The sequence below is a fragment of the Oncorhynchus masou genome, chromosome 13 (assembly GCF_036934945.1).
Source record: "Oncorhynchus masou masou isolate Uvic2021 chromosome 13, UVic_Omas_1.1, whole genome shotgun sequence".
Taxonomy (NCBI): Eukaryota; Metazoa; Chordata; class Actinopteri; order Salmoniformes; family Salmonidae; genus Oncorhynchus; species Oncorhynchus masou.
In genome coordinates, this window is record NC_088224.1 from 76878526 (window position 1) to 76902012 (window position 23487).

Here is a 23487-nt window from a genome sequence, read left to right on the forward strand (position 1 = left end):
ACAGGGAATTTTTTACCAGGATTAAATGTCAGGAATTGTGAAAACTGAGTTCAAACGTTTTTAGCTAAGGTATATGTAAACTTCCGATTTCAACTGTATATAGGGAAGATAATCAGGGAAGTGATGGATTCCAAGTGAGTCTTACGACAGGCAAGTGCACGTAACGATGGTGACAGATGTGTGCCGTAATGAGCGCCCTGGTGACCTAGAGGCCGGAGAGGGAGCACACATGACAGTACCTCCTCGCCGACACGCGGCTCCAACCGCAGGTCACCGACCAAAATGACGATCCCGGGGATCAGGAGCGGACCGGTCACCTCTGGTGAGGCGCGGGAAACCTGTCAGTCCGGCTGAAACACGGGAGGATGGCGACTTAGAGCGCTGGAGATACGTGATGGTACCCCCTCCCCGGCGCGTTTGGCTGCAGGACGCCAACCAGCTGCAGGACGCCAACCAAAGGGACAATCCCGGGGATCAGGAGCGGACCGGTCAATTCTGCTGATGCGCGGGAACCTGACAGACCGGCGGAGGCAGGTGAGCCTGGTGATCCTGCTGAAGCATGAGAGCCTGATGAACCGGCGGAGGCAGGGGAGCCTGGTGATCCTGCTGAAGCATGAGAGCCTGACGAACCGGCGGAGGCAGGGGAGCCTGGCGATCCTGCTGAAGCATGAGAGCCTGTAGCGGCTCCCGGACCTGATGTCATTCCCACCGAAACAAAAAACAAAAAACACTCCCTGATGCTTCCCTTAGGTGAGGCGTCATTCTGTAACGATGTGCGCTGAGAGTCGGGAAGCAAGTTCAGAGAGTGAGTGTTTTAATAAATTAACGGAACATAATACAAAACAAGAAACTCGAACAACATACAGACAAGAAACAGAAACAATGACGCCTGGGGAAGGAACCAAAGTGAGTGACATATACAGGGAAAGTAATCAGGGAAGTGATAGAGTCTAGGTGAGTCTGACGGCACACAGGTGTGTGCAATGATGGTGACAGGTGTGCGCCAACCTGGTGACATAGGGGCCGGAGATGGAGCACACGTGACACAATGCTATTGAAATGACGGAGAAATCCCGCAAATAACCCATTTACGATGGTTTGTGGTCTTAACCTTTTGGAACTCTAGGGGCGCAATTTCATTTTTGGATGAAAAACGTTCCCGTTTTAAACAAGATATTTTGTCACAAAAAGATGCTCGACTATGCATATAATTGCTACTGTTCGAAAGAAAACACTCTGACGTGTCCAGAAATACAAAGATCTTCTCTGTGCGTGCCCTTTAACGTGAGCTTCAGGCAAAACCAAGATGAGATGGCATCCAGGAAATGACAAGGATTTTTGAGGCTCTGTTTGTCATGATCTCCTTATATGGCTGTGAACGCAAGAGGAATGAGTCTGCCCTTTCTGTCGTTTCCCCAAGGTGTCTGCAGCATTGTGACGTATTTGTAGGCAGATCATTGGAAGATTGACCATAACAGACCACATTTACCACGTGTCCGCCTGGTGTCCTGCGCCGAAATTGGTGCGCAAAAGTCACCTGCCAGTATTTTTCCAAGGAATACAGAGAGGAAAGCAAGCTTCCACGAACTGCATGTCAATGAAGAGATATGTGAAAAAACACCTTGAGGACTGATTCCAAACAACGTTTGCCATGTTTCGGTCGATATTATGTAGTTAATCCGGAAAAAGTTTTACGTTGTAGGTGACTGCATTTTCGGTTCGTTTCAGTAGCCAGGCGCAATGTAGAAAACGGAAAGATTTCTCCTACACACAGACGCTTTCAGGAAACACTGCGCATTTGGTGTGTAACTGAGAGTCTCCTCATTGAAAACATCAGAAGCTCTTCAAAGGTAAATGATTTTATTTATTTGGTTATCTGGTTTTTGTGAAAATGTTGCGTGCTACATGTTATTCAAAATGCATTGCTAGCTTTGCATACTCTTACACAAATTAGTCAATTTCTATGGTTCAAAAGCATATTTTGAAAATCTGAGATGACAGTGTTGTTAAGAAAAGGCTAAGCTTGAGAGCAGATGCATTATTTTCATTTTATTTGCGATTTTCAGAAATCGTTAACGTTACATTATGCTAATGAGCTTCAGGCTATAACTGTATACAGGGTTTTTTCATAGCCAAACGTGAACAAAACGGAGCGATTTGTCCTACACAAATAATATTTTTTTGAAAAACTGCACATTTGCTATGTAACTGAGAGTCTCCTCATTGAAAACATCCAAAGCTCTTCAAAGTTAATGATTTTATTTATTTGGTTATCTGGCTTTTGTGAAAATGTTGCGTGCTACATGCTACACAAAATGCTATGCTAGCTTTGCATACTCTTACACAAATTAGTCCATTTCTATGGTTCAAAAGCATATTTTGAAAATCTGAGATGACAGTGTTGTTAAGAAAAGGCTAAGCTTGAGAGCAAACGCATTATTTTAATTTTATTTGCGATTTTCAGAAATCGTTAACCTCTTGAAACTCCCCATCCCGGATCCGGGATCGTGACTAAGCCTCAGGCTCATTAGCATAACGCAACGTTATGCTAATGAGCCTGAGGCTTTAGTCACGATCCCGGATCCGGGATGGGGAGTTTCAAGAGTTAACATCTGACCTATAATAACGACACAATTCCCAGGAAATAGCCCTACAGATCCAAGCGTTTCTCCGCAGACATTCTCACATGTGCAAAAGGAATAGATTAGCAGTCAACGAGTTAAATCAACATTCATTGACTTGGAAACAGATCTTGTGCTTTTTAACCTCTTGGAACTCCCCATCCCGGATCCGGGATCGTGACTAAAGCCTCAGGCTCATTAGCATAACGCAACGTTAACGATTTCTGAAAATCGCAAATAAAATGAAAATAATGCGTCTGCTCTCAAGCTTAGCCTTTTCTTAACAACACTGTCATCTCAGATTTTCAAAATATGCTTTTGAACCATAGAAATTGACTAATTTGTGTAAGAGTATGCAAAGCTAGCATAGCATTTTGAGTAGCATTTAGCACGCAACATTTTCACAAAAACCAGATAACCAAATAAATAAAATCATTTACCTTTGAAGAGCTTCTGATGTTTTCAATGAGGAGACTCTCAGTTACATACCAAATGCGCAGTTTTTCCTGAAAGCGTCTGTGTGTAGGAGAAATCGTTCCGTTTTCTACATTGCGTCTGGTTACCGAAACGAACCGAAAATGCAGTCACCTACAACGTAAAACTTTTTCCGAATTAACTACATAATATCGACCGAAACATGGCAAACGTTGTTTGGAATCAATCCTCAAGGTGTTTTTTCACATATCTCTTCATTGATATGCAGTTCGTGGAAGCTTGCTTTCCTCTCTGTATCCCATGGAAAAATACTGGCAGCTGCCTTTTGCGCACCAATTTCGGCGCAGGACACCGGGCGGACACCTGGTAAATGTGGTCTGTTATGGTCAATCTTCCAATGATCTGCCTACAAATACGTCACAATGCTGCAGACACCTTGGGGAAACGACAGAAAGGGCAGGCTCATTCCTCTCGCATTCACAGCCATATAAGGAGACAATGGAAAACAGAGCCTCAAAAATCCTGCTCATTTCCTGGATGCCGTCTCATCTTGGTTTTGCCTGAAGCTCACGTTCTAGGGCACGCACAGAAAATATCTTGGTAGTTCTGGACACGTCAGAGTGTTTTCTTTCGAAAGCTATCAATTATATGCATAGTCGAGCATCTTTTTGTGACAAAATATCTTGTTTAAAACGGGAACGTTTTTCATCCAAAAATGAAATAGCGCCCCCAGAGCATCAACAGGTTAATAAAAGTAGATTATGTTTCCTCATGCAACATATTTCAATTACTTTACTACATCACATTTATCCCGCAATGATAATTTGTTTAATGGATAGCCTCGGCTTTGTACGGCGTTATAAATTACGTTGAGATTCCATCTTAATTCACTCTAACTTCTAAGGTTTATTCAATGAAAATAGCAACTCCGCATACTGGGAAGAAAAAATACACATTTTCAGGCCTTAAAGGCAGTTTTATTTCAAATGTAGTAATCGGAAGGAAAAAATCCAATAAGCATTTTATACTTACATCGTTAGGGTATGTTAACCTCTCTGGGATATTCGGGACGGTAGCGTCCCACCTCAACAACAGCCAGTGAAAGTGCCAAATTCAAAACAACAGAAATCCCATGATTAAAATTCCTCAAACATACAAGTATTTCACACCATTTTAAAGATGCACTTGTTGTAAATCCAGCCACAGTGTCCGGTTTCAAAAAGGCTTTACAACGAAAACACACCAAACGATTATGTTAGGTCAGCACCTAGCCATTTTTCCAGCCTAAAGAGAGGAGTCACAAAAAGCAGAAATAGAGATTAATTTAATCACTAAACTTTGATGATCTTCATCAGATGACACTCATAGGACTTCATGTTACACAATACATGTACAGTATGTTTTGTTCGATAAAGTTACGTTCAGTAGTTCCAAAACATCCGGTGATTTTGCAGAGAGCCGCATTAGTTTACAGAAATACTCATAATAAACATTGCTAAAAGATACAAGTGTTATGCATGGAAGTTTTGATCCACTTCTCCTTAATGCAACTGCTGTGTCAGATCTCAAAAAAGCTTTACCGAAAAAGCACACCATGCAATAATCATATCATACAGATATCTGCCATGTTGTGGAGTCAACAAAGTCAGATATAGCATTATAAATATTCACTTACCTTTTAGGATCTTCATCAGAATGCACTCACAGGAATCCCAGTTCCACAATAAATGTTGGTTTTGTTCGATGAAGTCCATCATTTATGTCCAAATACCTCCTTTTTGTTCGCACATTTTGTACAGTAATCCAAATGTGCAGGACCTAGGTCCAGACAAAGTCAAAAAAGTTATTACAGTTCGTAGAAACATGTCAAACGATGTATATAATCAATCTTTAGGATGTATTTATCATAAATCTTCAATAATGTTTCAACCGGAGAATTCCTTTGTCTTTAGAAATGAAAGGGAATGGAGCTAACTCTCACGGGTGCAGAGCCATGGCTCAATCAGCTCTCATTGTCTCCCACTTCACAGTAGAAGCCTGAAACAAGGTTCTAAAGACTGTTGACATCTAGTGGAAGCCTTGGGAAGTGCAATATGACCCCACAGACACTGTATATTGGATAGGCTAAGACTTGAAAACCTACAAACCTCAGATTTCCCACTTCCTGGTTGGATTTTTTCTCAGGTTTTTGCCTGCCATATGAGTTCTGTTATACTCACAGACATCATTCAAACAGTTTTAGAAACCTCAGTGTTTCCTATCCAACTCTACTAATAATATGCATATCCTAGCATCTGGGCCTGAGTAGCAGGCAGTTTACTCGGGGAACACTTTTCATCGGACGTGAAAATACTGCCCCCTACCCCAAAGAAGTTAAGAACACTCATCAACTCAACTCAGTCCTGCTAGTTACCCCAGCTGTGGTCCTCTTCGCTCTGAGCATACCCTCAACTGGGGATTTCTTATTTTATATATAATTTTTTCTTATCTTTTCATCACTTAAATGTTCATTTCATGTCTAATTAGTGTACTATTAATTCTGTGCACCTTCAAGTTTAATTATTTAAAGTAACCAGTTTCACCCTTAATCGAATTCTGTTATGTTATAAATGTTGTATCCATTCAGCCGACGCTCCCAGCCAGGTGGGGAACCAATCTTCTCCAAATAGTGGAGAGTGGCTTTCCCCTGGGTGCATCTAATGCAACTCCCCCTGCATGGTTAAGCTGAATTTCACTGGGAACAATCAAAAAGAGGAAGTTCATCATATCATCCTTATCGCCAAAATTGTCGTGGAATTATTGTAATCAAAAGGAGAGACTTTTAGATTTCTTCAAAACAATAACACTTTATTATTTAATTACTGCAGTAATGGAGCTGGTTGGTAATCACCCCTGGAGGTGATTACTGAGAACTCAACGAGCGGATTTAAGCCAAAGCATTTTATAGCAAAGTCCATCCTTCTGGATGTTCATGACAAACAACAGATGTATGGAATGGGTCATAAGGTTACTAATAATTCACAGCAAACAGTATCTGCTGTAAATACTGTCCTCATTGTGTAGAGACCAGGGTCTGGCCCCCTAACTCTATACTGGAGCCATCTCCCCCTGGTACCCCAGTACAGAAACATTAACTCATGCTATGGAATTCGGTATCACCCAAAGACATCATAAATTTTCCGTCAGTGTTAAATCTCCCAGATGCCCACTTTCAGTTCACACAGACACAATAGATTTATAAGATCCCTCTATTCTGTTGCATAAAACAACCACTTGATGCAATAACAACATTATAACATCATCTTGTAATTTCTGTTCTGACAGGTTATTTTCTGCAAATTGGTCTTATTTTCAATGTGAAACTCACCACCAGTGTGCATGGCCAAAGAGATGTATTTTTATGTCTTCAACAAATGTAAATGCCTGCATTTTGATAAACGGCATTGGCATTTGGATTGGAACCTGTGCTATGGTCAGATGAAAATGGAGCTCTCTGGCTGTGCACACAAGTGGTGGGTTTGGCGTCTGATAAAAGGAGTACTTGTTCAATAATATTTCTCTTAGCAATTGTATTAGTATAAAATAATATAATTTCCCAACTTTGTTTTGCATACAATATAGCTCAGCATTTGTATTATTTATTTTAGACAGTATTTTTTTGCTAATCTTTATCAAGGGTGCCAATCATTTTGGACCTGACTGTATGTGCGTGTGAGAGAGAACCAATATTTTGCTCTGCTTTGACAGAATTCTCAGCTCTGCTAAACCATCGTCTCTCACCATCATGATGTCATCACCATCGACGAGAGACGATACCATCATAATATCGCCCAACTCTAGAGTGTGTGTGTGTGCGTGTGTGTGTGTGTGTGTGGACAGTAAAAGTAAAAGTCACCCAGTAAAATTCTACTTGATTAAAAGTATTTGGTTTAAAATGTACTTAAGTATCAAAAGTAAAAGTATACATAATTTCAAATTCCTTATAGTAAGCAATCCAGATGGCACCATTGTCTTGTTTTTTTAATTTACGGAAAGCCAGGGGCACACTCCAACACTCAAACATAATTTACAAACAAAGCATTTGTGTTTAGTGAGTCCGCCAGATCAGAGGCAGTAGGGATGACCAGGGATGTTCGGTTGAATTTTACTATTTTCCTGTCCTGGGAAGCATTCAAAATGTAAAAAAGTACTTTTGGGTGTCAAGGAAAATGTACGGAGTAAAAAGTACAATATGTAGTGAAGTAAAAGTAGTCACAAATATAAATAGTAAAGAAAAATACAGATACCCCAAAAATCTACTGAAGTAGTACTTTAAAGTATTTTTTACTAAAGTACTGTACACCACTGGCTGTACTGTAGACAACCATCAAGTCCCAGAATTCCAGAGTTTCCACCTGCTATTTCTCAGCATTGTTGACAAATGAAACTGCCTTTACCCTTATTTGAGGGCTTCTCTTTCTTTTAGGTCAACATGTTGTTTTTTTCTCTCTCTAAAAACGGTCTCTTAACTTTGAGTTGTTAATGCCAATGCTTAGTCAGTCATGCTCTTAAAACACCATGGTGTTTTGTCCATTTTTAAAATTCATACTATACACACACACACACACACACACACACACACACACACACACACCAAAATGGCCACCCCTATAGCTATAGACTGGTTGGTTACTTAACAACAAAAACGATGTGTGCAACAACCGTGAAACAAAACAGGCGGGGTTGGTTTTACAATCAAAGGATTGTTGACAACATGTAAACTATATTTCCTCTTCAAATCTTTATTGAAAACATAAATATATTTCTTCCCCTCCCTCCTTTCTTTTTTCTCTCCTTCCTTTCCCTCCCTCCTTTCTTTCCCTCCTTCCTTTCCCTCCTTTCTTTTTCTTTCTCGCTCTCCCTCCTTTCTTCCCCCTTCATTTCCTTCCCTCCTTCCCTCCCTCCCTCCCCCTTCTTCCTTTTCCTTCCTCCTTCATTTCCCTCCTTTCTTTCCCTACCTCCTTTCTTTCCCTCGCTTCTTTCTTTCTATCCCTCCCTCCTTGCTTCCACTCCCTCTTTTCTTTCCCTCCTTTCTTTCTTTCTTTCTTTCTTTCTTTCTTTCTTTCTTTCTCTCATTCCTTTCTTTCCCTCCCTCCTTTATTTATTTCTTTATTTATTTTCTTTCTTTCTTTCCCTCCCTCATTTATTTTCTTTCCATCCCTTCCTTTCCCATTTCCCTCCTTTCTTTCTTTCCCTCCTTCCCTTCCCTCCCTCCTTGCTTTCTTTCCCTCTCTCCCTCCTTCCTTTCTTTCCCTCTCTCCCTCCTTCCTTTCTTTCCCTCCTTCCCTTCCCTCCCTCCTTTCTTTCTTTCCCTCCCTCCTTCCTTTCTTTCTTTCTTTCCCTCCCTCCTTCCTTTCTTTCCCTCCCTCCCTCCCTCCTTTCTTTCTTTCCCTCCTTTCTTTCTTTCTTTCCCTCCCTCCTTTCTTTCTTTCTTTCTTTCTTTCCCTCCCTCCCTCCCTCCCTCCCTCCCTCCCTCCTCCCTCCTTTCTTTCTTTCTTTCTTTCTTTCTTTCTTTCTTTCCCTCCCTCCTTTCTTTCTTTCCCTCCCTCCCTCCCTCCCTCCTTTCTTTATTTCTTTCCCTCCCTCCTTTCTTTCTTTCTTTCTTTCCCTCCTTTCTTTCTGTCTCTCCATCCTTTCTTTCCCTACCTCCCTCCTTTCTTCCCCATCCCTCCTTCCTTTTCTCTTCCTGCTTCCTTTCCCTTCCTCCTTCCTTTCCCTTCCTCGTTCCTTTCCCTCCTTTCTTTCCCTCCTCCTTCCTTTCCCTCCCTCCTTTCTTTCTTTCCCTTGCTTCTTTCTTTCTTTCCCTTGCTTCTTTCTTTCTTTCCCTCGCTTCTTTCTTTCTTTCCCTCGCTTCTTTCTTTCTTTCCCTCGCTTCTTTCTTTCTATCCCTCCCTCCTTGCTTCCCTTCCCTCCTTTCTTTCCCTCCTTTCTTTCTTTCCTTCCTTTCTTTCTTTCTTTCTTTCTTTCTTTCTTTCCCTCCTTCCTTTATTTATTTATTTTCCTCCCTCCCTCCTTTCTCTTTCTTTCTTTCTTTCTTTCTTTCCTTCCCTCCCTCCCTCCCTCCCTCCCTCCCTCATTTATTTTCTTTCCTTTCCCTCCTTGTCACATTCTGACCTTAGTTCCTTTTTATGTCTTTATTGTAGTTGGTCAGGGCGTGAGTTGGGGTGGGCATTCTATGTTGTTTTTCTATGTTTTGTTCTGTTATATTTCTATGTGTTTTTGGCTTAGTATGGTTCTCAAGCAGAGGCAGGTGTCAGTCGTTGTCTCTGATTGGGAGCCATACTTAGGTATCCTGTTTTCTATTGTGTTTTGTGGGTGGTTGTATCCTGTGTTAGTGTTTTCACCATACGGGACTGTTTCAGTTGTTTGTTTGTACTTTTGTTATTTTGTCAGTGTTCTGTTGATTTATTAAATATATCATTATGGACACTTAACACGCTGCACATTGGTCTGATCCTTGCTACTCCTCCTCTGAAGAAGAGGAATTCCATTACACTCATTTCTTTCTTCTCTCCTTCCTTTCTTTTTCACCCTCCATAATTTATTTCCAGCCCTCCTTTCTTTCCCTCCCTCCCTCCCTCCCCCATTTCCTCTTTCCTCCTTTCTTTCCCTCCCTCCTTCCTTTCCCTCCCTCCTTTCTTTCCCTCCCTCCTTTCTTTCTATCCCTCCTTTCTTTCTTTTTTTCTTTCTTTCCCTCCCTTCCTTTCCTCTTTCCTCCTTTCTTTCCCTCTCTCCTTCCTTTCCCTCCCCCCTTTCCATCCCTCCTTTCTTTCCCTCTCTCCTTCCTTTCACTCCCTCCTTCCTTTCCCTCCCTCCTTCCTTTCCCTCCCTCCTTTCTTTCCCTCTCTCCTTCCTTTCCCTCTCTCCTTCCTTTCCCTCTCTCCTTCCTTTCCCTCTCTCCTTCCTTTCCCTCTCTCCTTCCTTTCCCTCTCTCCTTTCTTTCCCTCCCTCCTTTCTTTCCATCCCTCCTTTCTTTCTTTCTTTCTTTCTTTCCCTTGTTCCTTTCCTTCCTTTCTTTCTTTCTTTTCTCCTTCCTTTCTCACCCTCCTTCATTTATTTCCAGCCCTCCCTCCCTCCTTTCTTTCCCTAATTTCTTTCCCTCTCTCCTTCCTTTCCCTCCCTCCCTCCTTTCCCTCCCTCCTTTCTTTATTACCTCCTTTCTTTCCCTCCCTCCTTTCTTTATTACCTCCTGTCTTTCCCTCCCTCCTTCATTTCCCTCCCTCCTTCCTTCACTCCCTCCTTTCCCTCCCTCCTTTCTTTATTACCTCCTGTCTTTCCCTCCCTCCTTCATTTCCCTCCCTCCTTTCTTTATTACCTCCTTTCTTTACCCCCCTCCTTTTTTCTTTCCCTCCCTCATTTCTTTCCTTCCCTCCATCCTTTCTTTCCCCCCTCCTTTCTTTCCCTTCTTTCTTTCTTTCTTTCCCTCCCTTATTTATCCCCTCTTTCCTTTCCCACCCTCCTTTATTTTTCCCTCCCTCCTTTCTTTCCTCCCCCCTCCCTTCTTTCCCTCCCTCCCTCCCTCCCTCTCTCCCTCCTTTCTTTCCCTCCTTTCTTTCCCTCCTTCCTTCCCTCCCCCTTTCTTTCCTCCCTCCTTTCTTTATTTCCCTACCTCCTTTATTTTCCTCCCTTCTTTCTTTCCCTCATCTCTCTCTACTAGTCTCTGTTTATTCTCACCCCCTTACTCTCCTCAACTCTCCTGTCTTCACCCCACTGTTCTTCTCTGCTTTCCTTCCTGTCTGTGATACATGTCTTCTCCCTCCTTCTCCCTCTCTTCTTATCAGCTGAATATAATCTGTCTATTTCTTTCTGCAGAAGAGGAGAGAGGGAGTAGAGGAGAGCAACATGTTTGCTGACGGGAGGGTTGTTGATGCATTATTCTGTTTGTTCCTTCTCTCTCTGTCTCTCCCTCCATCCTTCACCCTGAGCCCCTGTTCCTGAGTTATTGCACTCTAATCACCAATGAGCTGAGAGCTTCACACACTGACTGGCCAAGCCACACACACACACACACACACACACACTTTCTCTCATCTCAAACTTTCTGCTTTCCCACTGTAAAGATTGCTCCCACTCCTCCAACTCTCTGCCTGTACTTTCCTCTCTATTATAACGTTTGTTCAGTTTTGACATTACCAGTACACTAATATTATATAGTAGATGTACTGTGTGAATTGATTGAGCTAGTGTCCCGTAATGAGGTGTTTGTGTATGTGCACCCCATTAAACAGGACAGACGGAATACTGAGTCTTGTGCTAAAGTTTTTTTTTTAAATGTGTGTGTGCATGCATGCATTATAATGTCCAGTGATTAGATTATTTACGTTTTTTATTTTATTCATTTGTCATTATTATTGCTCTAGAACATGTTTCTATCCCTCTCTCCATCCCTCGCCTACACACACACCTCTGTATGACTCATCCTGTGTGAGGGTGCTAGTGTGTGTGTGCTAGCATGTGTTTCTGTCCCCACTTGTAGCATACAACCCTTAGTGTGTTTATGAGTTTGTGCTTTGCAGTGTTTTAATTGGGCACTCTCATTGTGAATAGCTTATAGAGTGTAGTTCTACTCTGCCATTACACAATATTGAACTCCCTCCCTCCCTCTCTTGCAGTATCACTGATTTGCTTTCTCTCTTCTCCTTTCTCTCTACCTCTCCCTCTCTTGCGGTATTTCTCTCTCAATTCCTCTCTCTACCTCTTTCTATCACTCACTCCCTTCCTCTTTGTTCTCTCTTGCTATTTTGCGCCTTTGTCTCCCCTCTTCTGATCCTCTCTCTTCTCTCCCTCTTTCTTTGTTTACATTTTAGTCATTTAGCAGATGCTCTTATCAAGAGTGAAATACAGTTAGTGCAAATCACATCAAATTTTATTTGTCACATACATATGGTTAGCAGATGTTAATGCGAGTGTAGCGAAATGCTTGTGCTTCTAGTTCCGACAATACAGTAATAACCAACGAGTAAACTAACCTAACAATTACGCAACTACAACCTTATACACACAAGTATAAAGGGATAAAGAATATGTACATAAAGATATATGAAAGGGTGATGGTACAGAACGGCTTAGGCAAGATGCAGGAGATGGTATAGAGTACAGTATATACAGTGGGGCAAAAACGTATTTAGTCAGCCACCAATTGTGCAAGTTCTCCCACTTAAAAGGATGAGAGAGGCCTGTAATTTTCATGATAGGTACACTTCAACTATGACAGACAAAATGAGAAAAAAAATCCAGAAAATCACATTGTAGGATTTTTTATGAATTTATTTGCAAATTATGGTGGAAAATAAGTATTTGGTCAATAACAAAATTGTATCTCAAAAAAGTTATATTTTGGTTTCATCTGACCATATGACATTCTCCCAATCTTCTTCTGGATCATCCAAATGCTCTCTAGCAAACTTCAGACGGGCCTGGACATGTACTGGCTTAAGCAGGGGGACACGTCTGGCACTGCAGGATTTGAGTCCCTGGCGGCGTAGTGTGTTACTGATGGTAGGCTTTGTTACTTTGGTCCCAGCTCTCTGCAGGTCATTCACTAGGTCCCCCCGTGTGGTTCTGGGATTTTTGCTCACCGTTCTTGTGATCATTTTGACCCCACGGGGTGAGATCTTGCGTGGAGCCCCAGATCGAGGGAGATTATCAGTGGTCTTGTATGTCTTCCATTTCATAATAATTGCTCCCACAGTTGATTTCTTCAAACCAAGCTGCTTACCTATTGCAGATTCAGTCTTCCCAACCTGGTGCAGGTCTACAATTTTGTTTCTGGTGTCCTTTGACAGCTCTTTGGTCTTGGCCATAGTGGAGTTTGGAGTGTGACTGTTTGAGGTTGTGGACAGGTGTCTTTTATACTGATAACAAGTTCAAACAGGTGCCATTAATACAGGTAACGAGTGGAGGACAGAGGAGCCTCTTAAAGAAGAAGTTACAGGCCTGTGAGAGCCAGAAATCTTGCTTGTTTGTAGGTGACCAAATACTTATTTTCCACCATAATTTGCAAATAAATTCATTAAAAATCCTACAATGTGATTTTCTGGATTTTTTTTTCATTTTGTCTGTTATAGTTGAAGTGTGCCTATGATGATGGTTTCTGGTTTGGGAATGTTTTAATCGTTGATGTGGGTATAGTATCGCCAATGCACTTCTGTCTGTAGGCTGGAAGCAACAAAATGGAGTCATTGTCAGCTTTTCTGAAAGGAGGGCGGGGAGGGCCTTATATGCGTCGCGGAAGTTAGAATAACAATGATCCAGGGTTTTACCAGCACTGGTAGCACAATCGATATGCTGATCGAATTTAGCGAGTCTTGTTTTCAGATTAGCCTTGTTAAAATCCCCAGTTACAATGATTGCAGCCTCAGGATATGTGGTTTCCAGTTTACATAGAGTCAAATAAAGTTTGTTCAGGGCTGTGTGTCTGCACAGTTAGTGGATTCATCTTAAAGTGGTTAGGTGGGACAACCACATATCAGTCATAGTAAGTAAATGTTTTCTCAATAAAGTAGCTATCAGCAGTCAGAGCTAGTAAAGGAGAAAAGAGTCAAGTGTGAGTGTTAGTTGGGGGGTGGGGACTGTGGGATTATTCGAGATACTCTTTGAAGAGGCAGAGTTTCAGATATTTTGGGGAGATGTGCAGGGATTCTGCTATCCTAGCTTCAAGCTGGTTCCACCATTGGGGTGTCAGGACCGAGAAGCGCCTGGACTGGGCTCTGCACTGGCTGCTCAGCAGTTGTAGAATTCATTTGAAGATTGCTCTATTGGTTTTTAAATTTAAATCAATCTGAGTACCCCAGTACATGTCAGACAGGCTTTTAAGTTATGTACCCAGTATGTCCCTCAGGTCCTCTGGCAGTGGCCTTTTAACCATCCCAAAGCCTAGGACCAAGAGGCATGGGAGAGGCAGCCTTTAGTAATTATGCCATCAGCCTCTGGAATAGCCTGCCTGAGAACCTGATGGGGGCCGAAACTGTGGACATACAGGTATTTAAAAGTTTTTATTTTCCTTGTTTTTAATACTGAACAAAAATATAAATGGAACATGTAAAGTGTGGTCCCATGTTCCAAGAGCTGAAATAAAAGACACCAGTAATGTTCCATACGTACAAAAACCTTATTTCTCTCATATTTTGTGCACAATTTAGTTTTAAATCCCTGTTAGTGAGCATTTCTCCATTGCCCAGATAATCCATCCACCTGACAGGTCTGGTACATCAAGAAACTGATTAAACAGCATGGTCATTACACAGATGCACCTTGTGCTGGGGACAATAAAAGGCCACTCTAAAACGTGCAGTTTTGTCACACAACACAATGCCACAGATGTCTCATGTTTTGAGGGAGCATGCAATTGGCGTGCTGACTGCAGGAATGTCCTCCAGAGCTGTAGCCAGAGAATGTACTGTTATTTTCTTTACCATAAGCCACCTCCAATGTTGTTTTAGAGAATTTGGCAGAACGTCCAACAACCACACACCATGTGTAACCATGCCAGCCAAGGACCGCCAATTCCAGCTTCTTCACCTGCTGGATCATCTGAGACCAGCCACCCGGACAGCTGATTAAACTGGCAGTTTGCACAACCAAAGAATTTCTGCACAGAAATCGTCTCAGGATAGCTCATGCTCATCGTCCTCACCAGGGTCTTGACCTGACTGCAGTTCGGTGTCGTAACCAACTTCATTAGGCAAATGCTCACCTTTGATGGCCACTGGCATGCTGGAGAAGTGTGCCCTTCATGGATGAATCCCAGTTTCCCAGTTTCAACTGTACTGTAGGCGGTGGTCGAGCGGTTTGCTGATGTCAACGTTGCAAACTGAGTGCCCCATGGTGGCGGTGGGGTTATGGTATGGGAAGGTATAAGCTATGGACAATGAACACAATTGCATTTTATCGATTTGAATGCACAGAGATACCGTGAGGAGATCCTAAGGCCCATTGTCGTGCCATTCATCCACCGCCATCACCTCATGTTTCAGCATGATCATTCACGGCCCCATGTCGCAAAGATCTGTACACATTTCCTGGAAGCTGAAAATGTCCCAGCTTTTCCATGGCCTGCATATTCACCAGTCATGTCACCCATTGAGCATGTTTGGGATGCTCTGTATCGATGGGTACGATAGCGTGTTCCAGTTCCCGCAAATATCCAGCAACTTCGCACAGCCATTGAGAGGAGTGGGACAACATTTTCACAGGCCACAATCAACATCCTGATTAACTCTATCCAAAGGAGATGTGTCGTGCTGCGTGAGGTATATGGTGGTCACACCAGATACTGACTGGTTTTCTGATCCACGCCCCCACTTTGTTTTTAAGGTATCTGTGACCATTCCCAGTCATGTGAAATTAAATCCATAGATTAGGGCCTAACAGGGCCACAACTTTCACTGGGGACGGGGACGCATGAAATAACTTCTGTTTGACTTAACAGAAAAAAATAATCTAACTTTAGTTAGTGTTTCATCCCCTCTCGACTGAAGTTTTGTCTGAAATGAATTAACTAGCTAGCTAGTAGCTACCACAGTGTCTAACAGCTGTTGTGTGTATGGAAATATTTTGTACTCTTTGTTTTGTCCCGTTTCAATAGAAGTAATTTAACCTGGCTCATTTTCACCAGTTAGAGCTAGCTCAAGTTGACTAACGTGAGATATTTTTGTGTCCCAATCCCAGTCAGTATAGCAATGTAACTTTATTGATCGGTCAGTTTCCCTAGCTATTTCCCTACTTTTCACACTGACACGGTATAAACAGCTCGACAGGCTTCACTGCCATGGTGCACAAACAGAACACAACGTTATGCTCATCATGTCTTAGCAGGATCAGATGGTGACAGGTGTCCCAGCAGGGTCAGACAGCCAGGGAAGACCAGTCTACAGAGCTCAGGTAAATGAGTGAATGGATATATAGTTCCATCTTGAGTTGATAGGTAGGCTACAGTCTGATTAGGGAATAATGGTATTTTCAATAATTTAACCATTTATTCTATTCCTGGATAATATAATGTATAAATGTACACCAAGCTAATTCTTCTCATGCCTCATCTGAGCGGGATCAGATGGTGACAGAGGTCTCAGTGTCAGGCAACCAGGGAAGACCAGTCTGTGACTTCACTGAGGTTAACCTTTTTGCAGATGCAACACTTTATTCTCTCTTGTGCAGTAAACACTGGACAAGCCAGAAGCTTCAAAGGACATTTAAGGCAGTCTGACAACCCTCCAAAGTTTATTTCCAAACGGTATAAAGGGTTAATAGGCCTTTCCTAATGACACAAAACATGTAAAACAAAACATGTGAGGAAGTCCTGGGAGACGGATGATGATGATGAATGGAAACAGATGTGTTTGAATGCTCCGTCATGTTCATATAATCTCAGACAAACTGCAGTTTAAGACCATCCATAGAACGTACTATATGCCAGCGAAACTGAATGTCATTCACTCAGAAATTGTATTATTCTGTTGGAGGTGTAAATCACGAAAGGGGACAAATTTGCATATATTGTGGTCTTGTGAGGCGGGCTTAATTCTGGCAAAGAGTATGTTCTTTTATCTCAGCATGTCTACAGGTTCTCACTTCTCTCTGTTTTATCAGAGAAGAAACTGTGTAATCTAGCATTTTTAGTGGTTAAGAAATGAATTGTCCTTAATTGGAAGGTTTGATATCCTCCCACAATGTCACAATGGATGGCAGAAATGTTAAGTTGTGTGTCACGAGATTTGATTTATTGCAAGATTGAGGGTATACGGCTCTACAACCAAAGTTGCACCCCTGTTGCCTAATGACATTATTTCAATTGACTGATTGATTTCCTTATAAACTCAGCAAAAAAAAGAAATGTCCCTTTTTCAGGACCTTGTCTTTCAAAGATAATTCATAAAATTCCAAATAACTTCACAGATCTTCATTGTAAAGGGTTTAACACACAATTCTTGTTCAATGAACCATAAACAATGAATGAACATGCACCTGTGGAACGGTCGTTAAGAGACTAACAGCTTACAGATGGTAGGCAATTAAGGTCACAGTTATGAAAACTTAGGACACGAAAGAGGCCTTTCTACTGACACTGAAAAACACCAAAAGAAAGATGCCCAGGGTCCCTGCTCACCTGCGTGAATGTGCCTTAGGCATGCTGCAAGGACGCATGAGGACTGCAGATGTGGCCAGGGCAATAAATTGCAATGTCTGTACTGTGAGACGCCTAAGACAGCGCTACAGGGAGACAGGACGGACAGCTGATCGTCCTCACAGTGGCAGACCACGTGTAACAACACCTGCACATTATCGGTACATTCGAACATCACACCCGCGGGACAGGTACAGGATTGCAACAACAACTTCCCGAGTTACACCAGGAACGCACAATCCCTCCATCAGTGCTCAGACTGTTCGCAATAGGCTGAGAGAGGCTGGACTGAGGGCTTTTATGCCTGTTGTAAGGCAGGTCCTCACCAGACATCACCGGCAACAATGTCGCCTATGGGCACAAACCCACCGTTGCTGGCCCAGACAGGACTGGCAAAAAGTGCTCTTCGCTGACGAGTCGCAGTTTTGTCTCACCAGGGGTGATGATTGGATTCGCGTTTATCATCGAAGGAATGAGCGTTACACTGAGGCCTGTACTCTGGAGTGGGATCGATTTGGTCAGTGTGATCGGTGTCACATCATCATCGGACTGAGCTTGTTGTCTTTGCAGGCAATCTCTGGGGACCAGAGGTGGCAGAACGGAATACTCGGATTGGGGTGTAGGGTTTGAGCAGAGCCTGAAGGTAGAGAGGGGCTTGCTGAGCCGTAGGCAAGTGCCATGGTCTTGTAGTGGCTGCGCGCTCCGACTGGAAGCCAGTGGAGTGTGCGGAGGAGCAGGGTGACATGGGTGAATTTGGGAAGGTTGAACACCAGGCAGGCTGCAGCATTCTGTTTATTTGATTTCTTTGCCTCTGTTTCTCCTAACTTAGAGTGTAGCTCTACAATGCCTAGTCAGCCATGACGCAATATTAAACTACCTACCTCCCTCTCTCTTGCAGTATCTCTGATTTGCTTTCCCTCTCTTTTTCTCCCTCTCATCCTTTGTCTCTCCCTCTCTGGCTGTATTTCTCCCTCAATTTCTCTCTACCTCTTTCTCTCACTCTTTTTTTCTCTTGCTGTATTGCTCCTTTGTCTCCTCTGTTTTATCCTCCTTTTCTCTCTCTCTCTCACTCTCACTCTCACTCTCTCTCTTTTGTTAACTCAGTGTCACTTGTTTGTTCTGTCTTTGATTTCTTTGCCTCTGTTTCTCCTTGAACACTGACTCTCCTCTTAGGTCCCAGTCATCATGAAAGAGCCGTGGCGGATTTAAACAAAGACAGATACAGGTAACTACCAAAATAAAGGAAACACCAACATGAAGTGTCTTAATAGGACGTTAGGCCACCACGAGCCAGAGCGGCTTCAATGCACCTTGGGATATATTCTACAATTGTCTGGAACTCTATTGGAGAGATGAAGACACCATTCTTCCATGGGAAATTCCATAATTTGGTGTTTTGTTACTGGTGGTGGAAAACGCTGTCTCAAGCGCCTCTCCAGAAACTCCCATAAATGTTCAATTGGGTTGAGATCTGGTGACTGAGAGGACCATGGCATATAGTGGCACTCGTGCCCTGTGGGTGGAGGCATTGTCATCGTATGGGGGCATAGCCATTGTAGCCAAAATAATGGCCTGCCCAGTATTTGTATGCATGACCCAAAGCATGATGGGATGTTTATTGCTTAATTAACTCTGGAACCACACCTGTGTGGAAGCACCTGCTTTCAATATAATTTGTATTCCTCAGTTACTCAAGTGTTTCCTTTTATTTTGGAAGTTACCTGTATGTAGGGCCAGGGGTTCTTCCTGGTCACGTCATGGAAACACTCCAGAACCTAGTAATATGCTGAATGTTATTTAACTTCTTGCGTCGAGCAATCCCGGATCCGGGATTCTATTTATAGCCCCAAGCTCATTAGCATAACGCAACGTTAACTATTCATGAAAATCGCAAATGAAATGAAATAAATATATTTGCTCTCAAGCTTAGACTTTTGTTCACAACACTGTCATCTCAGATTTTCAAAATATGCTTTTCAACCATAGCTAAACAAGCATTTGTGTAAGTGTTGATAGCTAGCATAGCTATAAGCCTATAATTCAGCCAGCAACATTTTCACAAAAACAAGAAAATCATTCAAATAAAATCATTTACCTTTGAAGAACTTCAGATGATTTCAATGAGGAGAGTCTCAGTTAGATAGCAAATGTTCAGTTTTTCAAAAAAATATTATTTGTGTAGGACAAATCGCTCCATTTTGTTCACGTTTGGCTATGAAAAAAACCTGTATCCAGTTATAGCCTCAAGCTCATTAGCATAACGTAACGTTAACTATTTATGAAAATCGCAAATGAAATGAATGTGCTAGCTCTCAAGCTTAGCCTTTTCTTAACAACACTGTCATCTCAGATTTTCAAAATATGCTTTTGAACCATAGCAAAACAAGCATTTGTGATAGCTAGCGTAGCATTTAGCGTAGCATTTAGCGGGCAACATTTGCACAAAAACCAGAAAAGGATTCAAATAAAATATTTTACCTTTGAAGAACTTCGGATGTTTTCAATGAGGAGACTCTGTTACATAGCAAATGTTCAGTTTTTCCTGTGTAGGAGAAATCGCTCCGTTTTGTACATCACTTTTGGGTACCAAAAAAAACGAAAATTCAGTCATCAAAACGGCGAACTGTTTTCCAAATTAACTCCATAATATCGACTGAAACACGGCAAACGCTGTTTAGAATCAATCCTCAATGTGTTTTTCACATATCTCTTCATTGATATATCGTTCGTGGCAGTCTCTTTTCTCCGGTGAATCGCTTGGAAAAAGACCTGCAGTTGAAGATGACGCACCAATTTCGTAGGAGGACACCGGGTGGACACCTGGCAAATGTAGTCTCTTATGGTTAATCTTCCAATGATATGCCTACAAATACGTCACAATGCTGCAGACACCTTGGGGAAACGATAGATCGGGCAGGCTCATTCCTTGCGCATTCACAGCCATATAAGGAGACAATGAAAAACAGAGCCTCAAAAATCCTACTAATTTCCGGGTTGAAGTTTCATCTTGGTTTCGCCTGTAGCATCTGTTCTGGGGCACTCACAGACAATATCTTTGCAGTTCTGGAAACGTCAGAGTGTTTTCTTTCCAAAGCTATCAATTATATGCATAGTCAAGCATCTTTTTGTGACAAAATCTTGCGCTTAAAACGGGCACGTCTTTTTATCCAAAAATGAAATAGCACCCCCATAGATGTAATAGGTTAAACTCTGCATTGTATTGACATATAGTACCAGTCAGAAGTTAGGACACACCTACTCATTCAATGATTTTTCTTTATTTTTACTATTTTCTACATTGTATAATAATAGTGAAGACATCAAAACTGTAATCATAACACATATAGAATCAAAAAAGTGTTAAGCAAAACAAAATATACTTTAGATTCTTCAAAGTAGCCACCCTTTCCTTGATGAAAGCTTTGCACACTCTTGGCATTCTCTCAACCAGCTTGAAGGAGTTCCCACATATGCTGAGTACTTTTGGCTGCTTTTTCTTCACTCTACCAACTAATCCCAAACCATCTCAATTGGGTTGAGGTCGGGTGATTGTGGCCAGGTCATTTGATGCAGAACTCCATCACTCTCCTTCTTGTTTTAATAGCCATTACACAGCCTGGAGGTGTGTTGGGTCATTGTCCTGTTGAAAAACGAATTGTCCCACTAAGCGCAAACCAGATGGGATGGCGTATCGCTGCAGAATGGTGTGGTAGCCATGCTGGTTAAGTTATTTATTCTAAATAAATAATTGATACTGTCACCAGCAAAGGACCCCCACACCACACCTGCAGAGATCATCCGTTCACCTACTCTGCGTCTCACACATCGTTGAAACCAAAAATCTTACATTTTGACTCATTAGACTATAGGACCAATTTCCATGTCCATTGCTCGTGTTTCTTGGCCCAAGCAAGTATTTTCTACATATTGGTGTCCTTTAGTAGTGGTTTCTTTGCAGCAATTCGACCATGAAGACCTGATTCACAGTCTCCTCTGAAAAGTTGATGTTGAGATGTCTGTTACTTGAACTCTGTGAAGCATTTGTTTGTGCTGCAATTTCTGAGGCTGGTAACTCTACTGAACGTATCCTCTGCAGCAGAAGTAACTCTGGGTCTTCCATTCCTGTGGCCGTCCTCATGAGAGCCGGTTTCATCATAGCGCTTGATAGTTTTTGCGACTACACTTGAAAAAACTTTCAATAATTTCTGGATTACCTGACCTTCATTTCTTAAAGTAATAATGGACTGTCGTTTTGCTTTGTTTATTTGAGCTGTTCTTGCCATAATTTGGACTAGGTCTTTTACCAAATAGGGCTAGCTTCTGTTTACCAACCCTACCTTGTCACAACACAACTGATTGGCTCAAACGCATTAAGAAGGAAAGAAATTCCACAAATGAACTTTTAACAAGTCAAACCTGTTGTTTGAAATGCATTGCAGTTGACTACCTCATGAAGCTGGTTGAGAGAATGCCAAGAGTGTGCAAAGCTCTCATCCAGGCAAAGGGTCGCTACTTTGAAGAATCTCAAATATAAAATATCATTTGATTTGTTTAACACTGTTTTGGTTACTACATGATTCCATATGTGTTATATCATAGTTTTGATGTATTCACTATTAGTAAATAGTACAAATGAAGAAAACCCCTTGAATGAGTAGGGCTCCAAACTTTTGACTGGTACTGTATGTACTGTACTGTGAGATATATGTCAATCCCACACACACACACCCATGGACACACAAACTCTTTCTCTCTCTCTCACACACACATACGTTCCCTAACTGTGTTGTGTGGTTTGTCCCCAGGGTCAGGGTATCCCTACACTCAGGCTCCACCCCGGGACTTTCTGTCTGGTAAACTCAAACAACCGTTATGATTATCATCACATCCTAACGTATTAAAACATTATTAAACAATAATAAGATGTACTGAACTGTATTAAACGCATTGAAGGTGTGTCCTCCTACATTATTAATAACACCATCAATTAAACAACAACTCCATCTGTCTGTCTCAGTGTGAAGGCTTCATTGTGTGTGTGTGTGTGTGTGTGTGTGTGTGTGTGTGTGTGTGTGTGTGTGTGTGTGTGTGTGTGTGTGTGTGTGTGTGTGTGTGTGTGTGTGTGTGTGTGTGTGTGTGTGTGTGTGTGTGTGTGTGTGTGTGTGTGTGTGTGTGTGTGTGTGTGTGTGTGTGTGTGTGTACATGTTTTACTATACTTGTGAATACCAGAAGTCCTCACAAGAATAACAAACCAACTAAAATGAAGATAAGTGAGGACAGTGTGTCAGTAACAGGTTGAACTAGGACTGGCGCAATTACTGTATAACCATTTAACCAATGGTTATGGATGAAGACCATCATAAGGATTAAATAACTGTCATAAATAACTGTCAAACTTTGTTGCCTCTTGCTAAAACAAGGGTAAGTGCTATCCGGGATTTTTGGGACGCCCCTACAGTGCCCTAAATCATAACCTTTACTTAACCCTTACCTTAAATCTAACATCTTTCTGTAAATAGAATATTATCGAAGGGTCTAGACACTTTTTTGTGATTTCACTTGTTTTTGAGAAACTTACTGCAACCGGAGATTTTAATTTCCTCACCCGCATTGTGCTGGGGCTATGAGAAAACAGGAACAAATGCTCCAAAAACACCTGACTACATCATTTTAGAAACAGAAATGCTCTCACTGTAGTGATGCAGGTCTTTAGATGTGTTACACGTGAAATTGTGTCATTCTTAATTTGATCCGCAAAGATATTTTCTATTTTGTGCGACTCGATCCGTTTCCTTTATCCAGCTGTTCTGTTCTGTGTAACCTGCTGCTACAGGTAACTACCACAATAAAGGAAACTTGTTGTCTTAATAGGGCGTTGGGCCAACACGAGGTGCCAGAACATGCCTTGGCATCGTCTACAAGTGTCTGGAACTTCCTGTGTGGACGCATCTGCTTTCAATATACTTTGTATCCCTCATTTACTCAAATGTTTCCTTTATTTTGGCAGTTACCTGTGGAATGGACAGAGGTATCGCTCAAGTTGCAACAAAATGGAATATAACGTTGCAGATAAAGTTCGGAATGACAATTTCATGTGTACAACATATAAAGATCTACATAATTTCTAAAATGACTAAAATGTCAATGTCATTTATACACATTTTAAACTCTTATTTTACTATGTCTTTTGTAATTTTTTGGGGCCAAACTACATGTTGTGAAAAAAGACAATAGTTGGAAGAGTTGCAGTGTTAATTGATAATAATG

General features: G+C 41.8%; 1 protein-coding gene across 5 annotated transcripts in view; it reads left to right on the forward strand.

Annotated features, from left to right (window-relative positions):
* The window catches only part of LOC135553087 (chloride channel protein 2-like), a 213633-nt gene that overhangs the window by 81132 nt on the left and 109014 nt on the right, over positions 1-23487 (forward strand). For 3 of the 5 annotated variants that reach the window (XM_064985180.1, XM_064985183.1, XM_064985181.1), the window contains exon 3: positions 22026-22073. The exons of the other annotated variants lie outside the window; for them this stretch is intronic. In XM_064985180.1, the coding sequence (XP_064841252.1) occupies positions 22026-22073 (48 nt within the window). The remainder of the gene's footprint in view (positions 1-22025; positions 22074-23487) is intronic. 5 annotated transcript variants of the gene reach the window in all.